Source organism: Pan troglodytes, chromosome X, assembly GCF_028858775.2.
Source record: "Pan troglodytes isolate AG18354 chromosome X, NHGRI_mPanTro3-v2.0_pri, whole genome shotgun sequence".
Classification (NCBI taxonomy): domain Eukaryota; kingdom Metazoa; phylum Chordata; class Mammalia; order Primates; family Hominidae; genus Pan; species Pan troglodytes.
In genome coordinates, this window is record NC_072421.2 from 145,888,881 (window position 1) to 145,905,466 (window position 16,586).

At 40.8% G+C, this 16,586-nt stretch overlaps 1 protein-coding gene across 8 annotated transcripts in view; it reads left to right on the top strand.

Annotated features, from left to right (window-relative positions):
- The first annotated feature begins 305 nt into the window (after window positions 1–305).
- AFF2 (ALF transcription elongation factor 2) overlaps window positions 306–16,586 on the top strand; it is a 491,337-nt gene continuing 475,056 nt past the window's right edge. For 4 of the 8 annotated variants that reach the window (XM_016942633.3, XM_016942635.4, XM_016942632.3 and 1 more), the window contains exon 1: window positions 676–813. In XM_016942633.3, coding sequence (XP_016798122.2) covers window positions 767–813 — 47 coding nt within the window. In that variant the 5' untranslated portion in view covers window positions 676–766. 8 annotated transcript variants of the gene reach the window in all.

The window sequence follows — 16,586 nt, forward strand, 5'->3', positions numbered from 1 at the left end:
CCCAGTGGTGGGGGTGGGCTGGGCTTCAGAGAGGGGTCCCATTCCCGAAGCCCGCGTCCTGGTCCCGCCAGCCCACCTCCTGTATCCCTGCCACGGCCCCTGCGTCCCGGGTCCGGGTCCGGGTCGTCAGCTCTGTGGCCGCTCCCACTAGCTGATTTTGACAGTGGGGGGTGGGAGAGGGTTCCCGAAAGGCAGGGGCGGGCGCGGCGAGCCCCTGCCAGATCCGGGGATGATAACGTGCCTGCTCCATGTCGCGGCTTCTAGCTGTCCAGGCTCCGCCCCCTGTGAGTGTGTAAGTGTGTGATGCTGCCGCGGCCGCCGCCGCCGCCTGTGCAGCCGCTGCCGCCGCCGCCGCTGCCGCCCCGGCTGCCGCGCCGCGCCGCTGCCTCTGCCCCGGCCGCCCCCGCCGCCGCCGCCGCCGCCGGCCCGCAGCCAGCCAGGCGGGCGGCCCAGCCCGCCTGAGCCCGCAGCGGCTGCCGCCGCAGCGTCGGGTCGCTGGGTGCGCGGGCTACCGCGGACCGAGCGGACCCGAGTGGGCGACCAGGCGCTTGCCCGCCCAGTGCCACTGCCGCCGCTGCCTCTCCGGAGCACAGGACCAGACACCTCCAGCGCCCGCCGCTGCTGCCGATGCGGCCCGGACACTTTTAGCTGGGCGGGAGGGCTGGAGAGCCGGGCCGCCGAGAACCGCCAGCGAGCTGTGCCGAGAGCCGCGCCGACCCGCTGCGATCAGGGACAGGCGCCCGCCCGCCGCCGCCGCCTGGCCGCTATGGATCTATTCGACTTTTTCAGAGACTGGGACTTGGAGCAGCAGTGGTAGGTGTTGATTTTTGCCTTCTCCTTTGATGAGCGAGTCTCCTGGCGAAGTCTGAGGTTTTCGCCTTTGTTAAGAGGAGCTGGAGCTGTCGTGGGGGGCGCCCCGGACTCCCTCCCACTTGCTCTCAGCCACCTCTGGCCCCGGCCGCGCTGACTCCTAGGTCGGATGCCGGGGTGGGGGGAGGTGCGGGAAGAGGGAGGGATGCGGACCCGAAAGCGTCGCTTTGCGCTCCAAGTCTAAAGAGTTGCATTTGGCTCACATCGAATTCGGTGCCGCCCGAGGGCTGAACCGCACGACCTCCCAGGAGCTTTTCTCTCGGAGCGGCTTGCCGGTCTGGCCTCCTTGAGCCCCGGATGCCGCCCGCCCGAAATGCCTCAACTTTCCAGGTGCCCAACGCCCGCGGCGGGCCATGGGGGAAAGGCAACGGCCAGGTGCGGCCAGCAGCCCTCTGCTTCCTTGGGGGCCACCGCCCCCGCTGCCGCCACCTCCATCCCTGCGCTGCGCGGCGCGCACACCTTTCCTTCTGCCGACTCAGCCCAAGTTCCCTGCACTCCCGGGTGGAGCAGCGGCTTTGGGGGCCACCACTCAGGGGACCTTGGTTCGGGGCCGACTTCGGCGCTTGGCTTTCAAGACTGAGGGTTTTTGGAGTTGGCCCCCCAAATCCGCAGCTCTGATGTCAATGCACATTTAATTACCGGCTGGACCCCCTTCGGCCTCCCACTGGGAGGCAGCCGTAGTTTTTTGTAATGGACCTCCAGCTCAGATTCAAAGGTTGAGTCAGCTCTTCACAAAATACCCTAAACTTGTCGCTGAGACATTTTGAAAGATGGTAGAAAGGTGACTGGGGACCTGGAAAGTTGTTAACTCTCTTAGAGATGTGCGTGCGCGTGTGCATAAATACTGATATACATATCTATTAACTTTTCAAAAACTTCACCTACTACAAACATTATCACAGTTTATTTGTCATAATACTTAAACGTATCAGATTCCCCCCGCAGTCTAAGGAATTAGATGGGGAGGGGGCGCAGTGGTAACCCCTTAAAATTGCATTCTTGGTTATTGCCTTTTAAAATGTATTTAGAATGATCTGTAGTACCTACCAATAGTGCGAAATCTTTTGCAATGTTAAACTACTAGCGGCCGTTGGTTATGAATGCTGTGTATTTTTACAAGGATTTCCCCTGTTGATGTGATATTTTAGGCAATTTCCTTCTTTAAAAAAGGGTCATATGCTTAGCCAACAGCTTCATTATGCCAATCATGCCTCCTTTAGTTGCAAATCCAAGATAATCAGAACTTAAATACATTTTATTTTACAGCAATTCCGGATAAATCCTTGAAGCACAAATTATGCTGTATCAGTATTAATCTATAAGGCGTTTTGGATACCACGGTTTTATCAGCTCTGTAGAAATACATTGTTACATTAAAAAATGCTGTTATTTGAAAGTAAAAATTACAATAAAATTATTGCTCAATTAGATATTATGCTTCTGCACACAGCCTTTACTCTGCTTCACTAATTTATTTTGCAGACAACTGATAACCATAGCACTCTATTTGCATACAATTTGCCTAATATGTGGTGTGGGTTACATCGTTAATTTAACAGACATTGTTATAATTAATTTCATGGGTATAGTTCAAATGTTAAACATATACAAGGTATTAGGTTTTTAGAAACATGTTTTTTATATTAATTCCGGTTTAATCTTATGCATATGCAATTGCATATTTAAAGGGAATGGACTCTTTTATGTTTGATTTCTTTAAAAAAATGATAGGCTCCCTCACCCCTGTGGGAGGCTTTCTTTTTCTTATCTTAAGGAAAATGCAAAACCTTTTTTTCCTCCAGATCCCTAACTGAGACATATCAGTTAAGAAGCATAGACTTGGACACTTCGTGAATATTATGTGAAATACTGATTAATTAGTGTAACGCATCTGCATAAATAAGCCTGTCCTTTCCCTCTGTACATGATCCAGGAAAATTTCTCCTTCTTACTGCTCGTGAGTGGCACACTTCGTTATGCATCTCTGTTTATAAACATTTGTAATGTGGTTGTGCTTTTGTGTTTTGTATAGCTCCACAGAGAAAAGGAACATAAATGTGACAATAGTGGATGAACTAAAAAGCTTGACATTGTCTTGAGTGGAAATTGGTACCTTTCCCACTTCTCTTTGGAAGTCCAGAGCATGCCAGTTACGTGTTCATTATATGTTTACTTCCATTCCTTGGGAGTAAATAGCTACTTAAAGTGATGGCCTCCACTCCCCATGCCCCCAAGCCCCCAGGAGGGCCAAGAAAGGAAAAAAGACCAGCCAAGTTAACGATCTTATTTACCTTGAATTTATTCTTAACATTCACTTGTGGAACAGTAAGCTCTGAGCTGTCTCTACTGCAACCCTAGATGTCTGACAATAAATGGATCAGGACAGCTTAAAAACAAACTCATTTTCCTAGACATAATGAAGAAAGACTTTACATACACAGGCATATGTGTTATTTGCGAACACTTGACTGTAGTAAACAAAAAGTGTGTGCCCATTTATAAACACACACATTTGTTAGGGCAAATGCAAATGGAAAGGATGGGGTACTAATGATGCTGCAGTGTGCATGTTATGTGCAGTGTTTTGGAATGCTCACATGCCTAATGGAAAATACCACTGGATTTCACAAACTGCAAGAATAACTTAATGGGTCATGCTCTGGACTCGATTAAAGGGCCAAAGCTCAAGTTCTTTAAGATTCTTGGATGAATGAGCAATGTTCACCTGAGTCTGAATTTAATATAAACCATTCTGTGAAAGAAAAAAGATGGCACAGATGTCTGTCTGTGTGCATGAAAGACATCACTTGCTCTTAAAGAAAAAGATAAATTTTTAAAAAATCAAATTTCTTCATTTAAATCATTCCATAGACTTGTTTTTGGTAACCAAGTAAATGAATACTTGAGGTGACTGAAGATCAGGTAATGATGTCATTAATCCCCATTTAAGAGGGAAAAAAAGCAAATTCAGAGGGCCTACAAAATGTACAGCCTTTCAGTTCTGTAAGCACCTCCCACCCAGTATTGATTAGGTATTGCTTTGTGACAGGCCAAGGTTCTTTGTGGGGATGCTTACCTTTTCTTCATTGGAAGGAAGGAAAGGAAAGAAAAGAAAGAAAATACAGAAAGGGACACATTCTTAAAAAAAAAAAAAAGAAAAGAAAAGAAAAGAAAACCACCGTGATAGCAAAATCAGAACGTTCAAAAGCCTAGTTAAAATCGTAGTTAAGTGATTGTGACAGTGGCTGGCTTCTCACTGCAAGGGACAGCATCAATTGTTTGTAGTTTTTATGTGATGTCTCACAAATAGCCTAATTAGAGGCAAGCTTGCAAACGGGCAGTTATACAGGAAGAGACTTAAACTCACTAAACTGTTATATAAATAGAAAGTTCAAAGGTCTGTGTGGGGCTGTCAAGGCTGAGAAGGGGCCATGTGCCGGCCAGGCTTCTCCTCCTCCGGTAAAGGCAGCCCCCAGGGCCTGCCCCAGCAGTCCGAACTGCACTTTCCCCAGTTTTCTTCGACCTTGCGAGGGCGGGGCAGTGCCGGAGAAGGGGCGGGGGGCTGCTTTCTAGACAAAAGTGAACTGTTTCAGCTCCAGCCGGGCATGGCCCATGCACTGCAGCAACCCGGCTGCCTCCTCCTGTTCTGTGCGCACAGGTCTTCCGAGGCCTCGTTAGCTACAATCCTCCAGAAGAGCGGAACAGGACTGTTTATGGATGGGAAGGTGTGGGAGATGGGGGGAACACAACCTTTGCCAACTTGGAGATACTAGGGCTGTGGTGGGGTGGGGGGAGGGGAAGTCCTGTTTTGAATAAGGCCTAGAGATTCCCAGCATTTCTTGTTCTCTACCTCCATCCATTTATCTTTCCCGTTTTCCCTCTGTGGTCTCTTAAAAGGGAGACTGCCTATGGTCTGTTTTCTTTGCTAGTACAGTATGCATTCTCCCGTGTGTTTGAGCATTCATTCAACAAACCATTTTAGGTTGTGTTTCTTAAGGGAATGTGTGGGTAGGAGAAATTTAAGTTGGTGAAATTCACTAGTAAGGTCTCCTCCGCAACTCCCCAAACCCTCCAAAGAATAAAAGCTATCTCAGTACATCTTAAGAGGCACATCTATTGGACACGGAAGAAAATTATCTCATGGTACAAATCAGTTTAATGATACATGAATTGTTTTGCTAATGATTCAGTCAAGCATTTAACAGCTTTAAAATATACAAATCAAGGTAGAAAATGACTGCCTGGAAAATGAATCCATCATTATAGACATGAATGAGATTCCATACATTTAAGCATCCTGTAGATGGATACAAATTATATTGTATTTAAACATGCTAATTATTGTTGAATAGAAATGGCTTTAATGTACTAACCTTTAACATGAAATAAATGCCCGTGATTCTTAGCTAAGATTATTTTTGCATGCAAAATTTGCACTTATTTAACATAATTTCAAAATTGTAGAAGTCCAATGAAATGGCCTTCTCTGGAACAATTTAGAGCTGTGGCCTTAAGAGCTTGTAACTGTAGGTCATACCTCAAAGGGGAAAACTGCCATATACTTGATTAGCCTGTCATGTAGACAAAACAATTTTTGCTGCAGTGACTACATTTTTCACTTGTAATTTTGTTTTTCTTTTTCTGATTGCTGTTGGATAAAGAGAGATTTCAAAAACTTGCTTACTGATAAATGGAAAGAAATGTTACTGATTAAAGAACTCAAGACCAAACTTGAAGAAACCTTTTTGAGTGTGTGTGTCTGTGTGTGTGTGTGTGTGTGTTTTACCTGTGGTAGAACTCAACATTATCATTGCTACTATAATTTGAGTGTTTACTCTGTGCCACAAGCTTGGACTAAATTCTGTAAAGACTCAATTTCGTTTAATCCTTCCAACAACTTTCTGAGATAGGACCTGTTATGATCCCTGTTTTACAGATGAAGCAATGAAATCACACAGGTACTCACTCAGTGATGCAATCCAGGTTTCAGCATAGATGGAGCTGACTCCAGAGCCTGCATCATCAACAACTGACGTTTTGTCTGAACCTTTCCAACATGTGGAATGCTCTTCCACATGCTATCTCATTTGATCATTGTGAGTTAGAATGTTCAGGGGTTCTTGCCATTTTATTGAATGGCAAATTCATTCTTAGAGAGGTTGTGTGACTCACCTAAGTTCACACAGCCTGTTGGTAGTAGAGCTTGCTCAGAAAAATCCTCATCTGCCTATTTCCAAGTCAGGTGCCTTTCCACAAAAGATCATTGCCTATTATTTTTTGTGTGGATCCGAATATTTATTTAGCCGTCACTGAAACAAATGGATTGGATTGTGTATATTGTACTTGTGGAAAAAATCTGTGGAATTACCATGTAATTTGACCAGCCATGGAACTCTGCTTTTTCCTTTTAATTAGAAAGAGAACAGTCTATATACTGATACAATCTCTTAGCATGTCATTTATGGATGCCCCCTTCATGAAAATGTGAGAATGGAAAATTATATATATATATATATAAAGGAGACAAATCTCAAGTCCTTGAGAATTGTTCATTTAAATCTGAATGCTCAAATTTTGAAGATTTGATACTTGAACATAAAGAAGACCATGGTCTATTTTTTGGCTCATTTGGAGCCTCAAAACTGGAGGTGGGAAGTTGGTAACATTTCTTTCCAAAGCTTTCTAATCTTACCATATGTATTAATTGATTGGACCCTCACAATAACCTTAAAGGTTTGCTAGGATTGATATTTTAGCTTCATTTTGTAGATAATAAAACGGAAGTTCAGAGAGGTTAAGTTACTTGCCTGAATTTGCACAGTAGGTGAATAGTCTTAGGATACGTGTTTGTTGCTCTTTTCGCTGCATCACCACTGGTGCATTAAGTTGTTAATATTTAAATATCCACGTTGCTTCCTAGAGAATGGTGTGTCACCCTCTGGCATCATTTAGCACAGTGTTTTTCCATCAGAGGTACTCAATAAACATCTGTTGATTGATGTTACAGTCACATTCGACTCAAAGACTGTTCCATGCAAATGCAGGTCTCTTTCAAGGATAGTTACTTACTAAATCCTAGTGATAATACTGTCCCTCTGCCTGTGTGATTGTATATTAGTTATTTGTAATTCTTTTCATGTCTCTTAGCCAGTCTGATCTTTTTGCAGAAAATAAAGAGAATAACCAATGGATACAGAAGAAGATTAATAGGAAAAGGCAAAAATAGTATCCATGTAATTGGCATGTTTTTAAGAAACAGAATTTCTATGAATTCCAAGATATGTTTAGCCCAAAAGAAAAACGAGAGGAAAGAATATCTTTTAAGGTACAGCATTATAGGAATTAACGGACTGGTATTGTGTCTCAATCTGCATTGAGAACATTAATAAAGAATGTGTAACAAAAATCTGAGGAAAACATGAGTGGTTGGAGGGTTGGGATTCCTCCAGCTTTCCTTGAGTTTCAGTCTTTATGACTTGTATTTCATCATGAGAAGGCTGTTTTTCTACTTAACTGTAGCAGATCCACACCATAAATTATCATGACTGTTAAACAAAGGTCCAGCCCTGGGTTCTTCTAATGTAAAACTTTTATGTTACACTTTAATGAAATTTTATATGCATGTTCAAAGCAAGGCACACTTTACACCGTAGAGAGGGTGATGCACTGAATTGTTGAATTTATTTTGAAGTAAATCTTTTAGATGACCTTAGCGTCTAACATCTACCTACTTACTGAGCTGAAAAAAAGTTATCTGAGAGCTGAAAAAAATGACATGATTTAAGCAGAGCTGACAATAGCACTATAGCTAGAATGTGATTTTGATTATGGATTGCTTACTTTATGGGATGCTGTTTTTCAAACATACCTGTGTATTTTGCTTCATTTGAAAAATAAAATCAGCTAATGTTTCAAAGTAATCTTTGATTTGGTTCTTCAGTAGGTACGTTCTCTTATATGAAGGTGTAAAAGCCACACTTTGAGGAATAAGCTAAGGAAACAAGCTTTGTTTTCATTACAAAATCAAAATCACTCATCTGTTTATTTTTCCAATGCTTCTTTTGTTGGAGAAATAAAAGGCATTACTTCCATCCTATGGAGAACAGTTTGTTTTGTTAGATTTCCAAATAATAGTTCTCTGCATCATCTACCATCTTCAATGAAAACCAGATCTCAGTAGCAGATACTGGTTCACTTGGTGACCTTTATTAAACCATTTTCCTGGAGTCAGTTTTTGTGTTTTGTAGGCAACGTATCTCCTGGAAATAAATAGCTTTGAAATGGTTTCTTTTTTGTATAAGTAAAAAATAATATGCTACTTGTTTTGTAGTGGTGCTGAAATTGAAATCTCAGCTTTAACAATCATTGGAAGAAGTTGTTTGCTAAAATTGAGATGTCTTCTTGGTGTTTGGGTTTCTAGTATGGTTTGATCAAACCAACCAAGCAGATGGAATGTGTTGTTATAAGGTCATTTTAACCTGTAGACTATGGCAATATGTACATGACAACCTGACTATCTGTTGAACAATGAAAAATGCAATTACATAGGCTTTATTTCCCCCTTCAGGATGTCAGCCAACCAATTTTTTAATGAATTAATTTTCCAAAGGACTGATTGTTTTCATGCCAGGTCGGCACAACCACAGTGACTAAATTAGACTCAGTGTGATGGATGTTTCTGATGAAGTGCCGTGGAGAGTTCTCATCAATTTGCTATTATTTATTTGCTGCCAAAGTGCTTGGCTTTGGTGTGTAGACGTTAATCAGGTCGTAGAAGCTAGAGTTTTAAGGCTGGAGGGCCCCTTTGGATCATGTGATCCAAACTCCTCATTGTACACATAAGGAGACTGAGGCCCAGGATGGGAAAATGACTTGCCCAAGGACATCCAGTCAGTAATTGGCAAAGCCGGGTCAGGAGCCCTTGTACCCTGGTTCAGTGTTTGTCATCTCTCAAGAACTGTTTGTATTGCCTACCTACTCTGTGCCCAACACTCTGCTAGTCAGTCATTTTTAGGGAGAGATGAAAGGACCGTAGAAGATGACCTCCGGCCTCACAGAATTTACATTGGAATGTATAATTAGAATTAGGGAAATATTATGACATGGACTGTAAGTAAAATAGGAATTCTGGGAGAGAGAGAGAGAATGCAAGCTAAGTAGGCAAAACAGTCCTGGTCAAGGCCCATGAAACTCTTTTATTACTATTAGTGCAGTTCAGAGTGAAATGGAAATCCAGACATTTTTATTGTTTAGGGGACCCGGAGCATTGAATACTCAACATAAGACAATTGACTTTGGACTCTGAATTATCTGGTTTGACAGTAGCTCACATTCATCACATAATTGCCTGAGTCCTCTTTTGCTGTGTGAATGGAGTATTCTCGTTAACACAGACCAACATTTGCTGAGGGACAACCACAAAAGTCTCCCAAGAAGAGCTTTGGAAACATTTGTGCAAACATTCTTCAAAGAAATACCAAATGAACATGTGTTTTTTTCTGAAATAATTGAAACAAGTGTTTGTAAATTGGTACAATTGCTAGCAAAATGGCCATCTTTCAAAAGAAGGGTATATTGTAGCTCTTGAGATGTTCACAAATACATTGTTTCTTTTGCTCTTTCTCCTTTTCTAAAAATATAATTAACTATTTTGTTTGTTAGGTGTGTACCAATATTTTACCATTAGAATTTCTTTTTTCCTAAAAAGTGAGTTGGTGCCTTCGTACTGTGTGAATTGTGTTGACATCTGTGTTTACGATTAGCTGTTTGGCCACCAAGTAATTCTTTGCCTGGCTATGTCATTGTTCAAATCTCAACTCTATCTCTGGGAAGCTGCTAGTGAGCAGCAGACCTCCTGCTTCCTCCGTCCCTCAAACTCCCATACTCCTACCCAGTCTGTTCAGATGCCTGTCCTCTGTGCTTTCATACCTTCCTGAGCTGACTTCCACCTGGGCTGGATCCTGCTTTCTCCCTTCCCCAACTCTTCCCATGCAACTTTGTTGTTGTGAAAGATGAGAATGTGTCTTTTGTTTTTGTGTTCCCAGTCCCTGGCCCAGAATAATAACCTAATGCTGCCAGTTCAGAGTGCAGCATCATTCATTTATTCAGTTCATTCAGGCACTATGCTAGTTCTTCAAAATATTAAATCTAGCTGAGAAGACCTAAAAACAGTATTAATAGTAATAACTTAAGCTAATAATTACAGGTAACATTTCCTATGTTACAGGTTTTGATTTGTGTTATCCGATTTCTCTATTAACAGAGCAGGAAACTGGGGCAGAAGGGTTCAGCGACTTGCCCAAGGCCATACTGGTAGTATGTTGCTGAGCTTGAATTAATCCACAGGCCGTGTGAATCCTTAGCTTCTCTGCTAATCTATAAGGATACCCTAGGATAGATGCTATACTAGTGGCAAGCCCTGCTTGTGCTTGGGCGCTATAGTAGACTGGGCTAATGAGGACTTTACCACTCATCCTTAGTATTTACAAATTGGGTCTAAGTTCATTATCAAATATGAGGCATGACTTTCCAGATATCTACTCCAACAAGAGACACATAAGTCTGTTCCTCTTTGGTGTAAGTGGCAGATTCTGATCTTGGGAGGAAGGTATACTGGTTCATAAACCTGAACCTAATTCAAACTTGACAAGAATGTGAGCTCATTAAGGGTGGAGAGTTTTGTTGGTTTTATTCACTGCTGACACTGCAATGCTTAGAACAGTGTGTGGTGCACAGTAGGTGCTCAGTTATTTTTTGGTGAATAGGTAGATGGAATGATAGACAAAAACCTGCTTAATACTTTGTGTGATTAAATTTGTGAAGAGATAGCTCAAGAGGTGTAAGAATGAGGACCAAGAGAAGTGCTAAAATCACAATGAGCAGACAGGTGGGTACAGGTAGGTGTGTTGCCTTGCCTTCTGTACATACTTTTCTGAAATAGGATGCTTATAGAAATGTTATAAATTAAATGTTCTTTATGTGCATCTTGCCAGGAATACCGTAGGGAAGTCTTTGTTGATGAGCAAAATCTCTCCCAAACAGCCCTAAACTTATCAGATTTGTGTACAGCATTTTTAGATTTTAGATTTTTGTGTACAGCATTTTCTTGTCATGAGGTATACCTACATTTAATATCTGCAACAGTGCTTTAAGGGTAATTGTGCAGCCTTAAAAAAAAAAAGGTGTAGTAACTTGTTACCATCCCTGAATTGTAGCTTTCATCTAGTACAAAGGGGGGATAACAGACTTCAACATTTGCTGAGTATTTTTCTCCACGCTTTTGTAACGTTGTCTCCTCTTAGCTAGATGCCCGTTTGCTTAATAGTTCCCGCTTTGGAGGCTAACCTGGGATTTGAATTTTCCTAACATATATTTTTACATTGAACACATTTTCTATTTATGCCTCTGGAGGATTCAAATTACAATTTCATCCCAAGGATGTGCAGAAAAGTTTCCACACGTGCTGATTTTAAAGAAATCTATAAGATAATTTGGTAGGGAAAGAGGATTAGCATTTACAGAGCATTATGGCATATACTTTACAAACATCACCTCATTGAACAAGAACCCTAAAAAATAAGGGTTTTCACCCCCATTTTACAGACAAGAAAGATGAGAATCAGAGGGGTACACCCCTAACTTTCTCAAAGTCACATGATTAGCCAACAGCAGAGCCCCAAGTCCAACTCAGGTTTCTTGGGCCCAAAGACCACATCCCTTCTGCTATAACCTGCCTTCACAGAGTTGAAGATGAGCTGATAATGGAGTTTGTTGGGTACCTTCAATGTACTAAAAGTAATGTGGAAAAACACCCCTGAACATTATTTTATTATTTTCAAATTGCAAAATTAAAGGTGGCAGGATGCAGGTCAAGAAGATAGACAGAAACATGAGATGACAAAGAAATTTAGGAAATTTTAGTGGGAGTGAAACACCCAGCCAGTTAAATGAACCAGACTTTAAGGTACATACTAGGAGGACAGACTGTAGATAATTAATGGGTCTTTAATAAATTGGGTCTCATAATCAGAAATGAAACTTATCTGAATATTAATTACAGATCCAGAAAAAATGCAAGAGCCATGATGGACCTTTTTTAAAAAAATAACAGTTAAATGTTAACTATATCTCTTTTGCTACAATTAGGCATTTTGGCCATTTAGTTTTGAAGTTCTGTAACAGTTTAAACTTCAACAGTGCAAATATATTCAGACTGTAAGTGGTAAAACTTCCTGTCAAGAATGATGAAGACTGTTTTCATTGTATTCTGATTAGCATCATACTTAGAAATTACAGTGAAATGCCAATGAGCACTCTAATGCCATTGAAAAAGGACACCCACGACACACGTCTGCCATACATACTTTGGTAAGCAATTGCAGTGACTCATATACCTTGAACAAAAAATAGAAATTTGATCAACCTATTTCAAAAGGCTTGAAAGTTAAAGCGAATTCTAAATGTAGATTAGTAGCAAATGATGACAGCCAAGCCAGCATTACCTCAGTTGATTAATTTATAAGGATACTGGTCAATGATTTTACCCAACAGCTACGCATAGTAGAATCCTAATGGGATCTGTCTGTTAAAATTACATAAAGTAGGGCATTTGATTTATTTCATAGTTTCTCAGAGCTCAATTTTAACTTCATACAAATAATGCATTAGTCACCCAGGATAAATGACATGCTGAATACAGTTGTGATTTTGTCTGCTTCTCATAATCAGATTTAGCAAAGGATTACATCTGTCTCTGTAGTTTATTCCTATCCTAAACATTTGTAGGTAGAGTGGGATCTTTTCTCTTGTTTCATATCTCGTTAGATGACATCGGACCATCCAGCCCTTTCCCTGCCTCTGGGCTTCTGGAGTGTGTAAGGAAGATTCACTGATTTAGGGGTAGTACTAAGAACTACCACATCTACAGTGAGGCACATAGAAGGGTTTAAAGATGTTGCTACTCTAAATATATCATTAGGAGTATATCACTATCTATTTATATATTGCTGAACTATTTTATTTCATTTTTGAGATTTGGTTACATTCTTAAACCTGGAGTACATATTATTATAAAGCAAATTCAGTAAAATAACACTAAAATCATTCAAATGCGCTAAAGCAGGTGAAAATGTGGGGATCACCAAACTTTGCCTACGTGCCTATACTCCAAACCATCATCTCCCTCACCCTTGACCCTGGGGTTGGGAGAGTCTTTTCTTTGTGCTGTGAATGCTGCAGTAGCTGCTCCAGGGATGTACCTCTCTGAGCCTTACAGTGTCAACCCAAATATGATTTCAATGCCAAGACCTGGCTGACTTTTACACTCTGATCACCATTATTTCTGTCTTTTAGTAGCTTCATTGCCTTAATGGAGGACGGAAAGGTGAGTTTGCCCAACTGAAAAACTTTGAAATCTGTTCGGCCTACACTTGCACACCAAAATTAGAAGAAGGGGGAGGTTTTAAATTCGTGGCTGGCTGGAAATATGTGGGTTTATATTTTTAAGATGTAAAAAATATGATTAGGAGAAAGTTCTCAGAACTTCATGGACATCATGTAACTCTTAGAAAGTAAGGTAAATTATAAAATATGGGATAAGTTTTCTTAAATTGAACATAATCATAAAAATTCAAGGCAAAGCAACATATTCTGCAAAATTTATGAGATTTGAGGGTGGGGGAAGAGTTTGCAAAGCTTGACAACCTCCAGTGCATCTGACCTGGCACATTCCTGTTGGTAATGAGAACCTTATGGGGTGCTGGGCCTCGGTTTTCTTAGGCAGGGCCTGCTCCCCAAGGGTATCATAAATGATATGCGAGTCAGGAACTTCATGGCTCATGGTATTTCTCAGGGATATTTTAGTTAAGCTGTCCCACCCAGCTACAGTGGCAGAAGTTGGGAAGAGGGCCCACTCATAAATCTTTATTGAACTTTAATTAATTAATTAATTATTTGCCATTGTTCATAGGAATTTGAAAGGGAAAGACATATTGAATAACCATGCCTATCTGACTTTATAGAAATGGTCCAGGTTCTTGGGGTTAATGTGACTTTTATTATTTGATAGGCACGCATTTGTTTAACAATGACAGTAACCGGAAAACCACAGAAGTATAAATACCAGTAATGAAAAGTTCAATGCAAAGAGGAAAAAAAAAGAAGAAGAAAAAGTGCAATGCCAAAGTTAGGGCTATTTCTTCTGGTGTTTTCTTATGTTTTGTCTTTCCTTTTCTTTCCTTTTATTCCCACATGCCGTGAAAGTTTGGAGTTGGCCACAATCTCATTTGTGAATTTGGGCCTTCCACTGTAGGATGTGTAGGGTGGTCAGTCATGAAATGTGTATTTGTAAATACGTGTTTGTTCAAAGCAGTCTTAGCACCCGGATTTCCTGAACATAGTTCTGATATGGCTTTATTCTCAAAGGACTTCTAGCAGTGATGCTACATTTTGGTGGTGACCGTTGGAGGCAAGGAAATGTCCAAGTTGAATTGGTCTATGTGATGTTGATCCTTTAACTATGAGTGTTTACTGCCTTCCCTGGGAACTTGGAGCTTAGCCGACTTTAACAGCCATAGAAGACAAGCCTGATGTTACTTCTAAATACACAACCCTCAGTTCTCTATCACCTACCCTCCTCTTTCACTATCTTTTAAATTCCTGACATTTATTCATATAAACAGTTTAGTAGTTACTGTTTTATTTGGTTCCTTGAATAGGTCTGACAGCATTTGGAAAAAGACAGCTTATGATGTGGGCATCATGGTCTTATTTCACTGTCATCCTTTTAATTGTATTACTTACATCTGATAAATTTTCAGATTATTTTCTACCTTTTATTACTGATCTAGGATACTTATGGCAGTGTTTTGAAAGGTGAGAAACACAACACTGCTTTCTGAATTTTTTCTAAAGACTATGGTGCATTTTATGAGATAAATGTTTAAAAGGTTGTTATGAATGAGACAGCCTACACTGAATGACTGAGGAGACTGGACAAAATGAAACCTGATTTTAAAGGAAAAATAAGCCATTTTTACCTTCCGTAAGTTTACTTTGAAAGGGTAATAAACAAATTGTTTCCTCACTGGAAAAAAGGGAGGAAATAACATATTCGGGAGGCAGAAGCCTTTAATATCTTGCAGGCTGTTTGACTGTATTCTGAATTTCATGTCCAAAACTGTCGTTGCTAATGTAGATTTATGAACCATCATTTAAAAAAATCCAAGGAGGCATCTTGCATTTAAATTGTAGAATTATTAGACCTTAATTTTCAATGAAATGAAAAGACACTAGCAATTCGAGCTGTTTTGCTTTAGCTAATAAAGCCATACTTGTTTCTATTTCCAGTGTCTTATTTCCAGGAAGACTGAATTTTCATAAATAGACAATGGATAAGCAAGCCTTCTTAGCTTTAGTACTGATACTTTGTATCCCTCCATTATTTATTAACTGGACAATTAAGGCCCTCTGTGAGATACATTTTTTTTTCATAATGATAGTCTCCCATTTAAAAATAGAGTTGTAAAAATCATAAAAGCTATAACGATATAAAAAGAAATGTGATCAATTTTTATGAATCAGTGTGAACTAATTTCAGTGGTGTGCAGGCAAAATGGTGAATGCAGCTATGGCTCAGTTCTCGTGCAATGTATGATGTGTAAAGAAGAAAGGAGAATCTCCCGTTGGTTCTTTGCAATGGTTGCTCCTGATTCATGTCCCAGCAGTGGTATAGGATCTTAGAACTTCAGATCTGTAAAGGTCCTTAAGGGGGATGAGAGTGAGGCCAACCCCTAGTTCAGTCTCCCCACAAGTAATCATCCAGCTTCTGCTAGCCAAAAAACAAAAACAAAAACATAATGAGAATGAAACTGCCTCCTATGGTAGCAAATTTCTTCTTTTTTGGATAGGTCAGAACAAATTCCATTGTATGTGGGCAAAGAAGCCTTCTTTGAACTTCCAGCCCTTGGTTGCAGTTCTGCCCTGGAGACCACACAAAATAGTCTAAGCTCTTCAGTTCACGTCAGCCCTCCCAAGGTCAAAGGACAACTTGCCTATCTGTGTTCACTGTGTTCTCATTTTTTAGGGCAAAACGTCCCAAGCCAAGCTTGGAGAGACTTCAAGAAACTCTGTCTAGATATGCAGGTGGGAGGTGACTGGGCCCTAAAGGCTCTAACTCTATTTTTAGGTTACATAGAGCAGGGAGAGGCGTCTTTATCTCCTGCATATAAACTTTTTCGAGGGAACTTGGGCTGAGAAGCAGATATTCAACATCCTTTTCCCAGGAAAACACCCCTCCGGATATCCTCTCTAATTGCCACAATATGAGAACCCCAAAAGATCAAAAGGCTAACAGGAACGTTTCAAATAACTAATGTTGAAGCCTGATGCTTCCTGTGAAACCATACATCTCTCACTGTCACCATATTGGCATATACTTGGCAGATGACAATGGCCCTCAGAGTTGAGCAACTACTGCACGTCAGACACTCATCTGAACACTTTCCATACATAAACTATTAATACTTCCAGTAACCTTGCGAAGTAGTAGGCAAGCTTATTGCCATTTTTATGATGGGGAAATTGAGGCCCAAAGAGGTTGAGTCACTTGCTTAAGATCACATAAGTAAGTAGTAGAGCTGGGATTTGAACCCTGGCACTGTAACACTGAACTGTGATACAGCTTCTCAGAGATAAGTCTTGAGATGTTGCTCAACGCT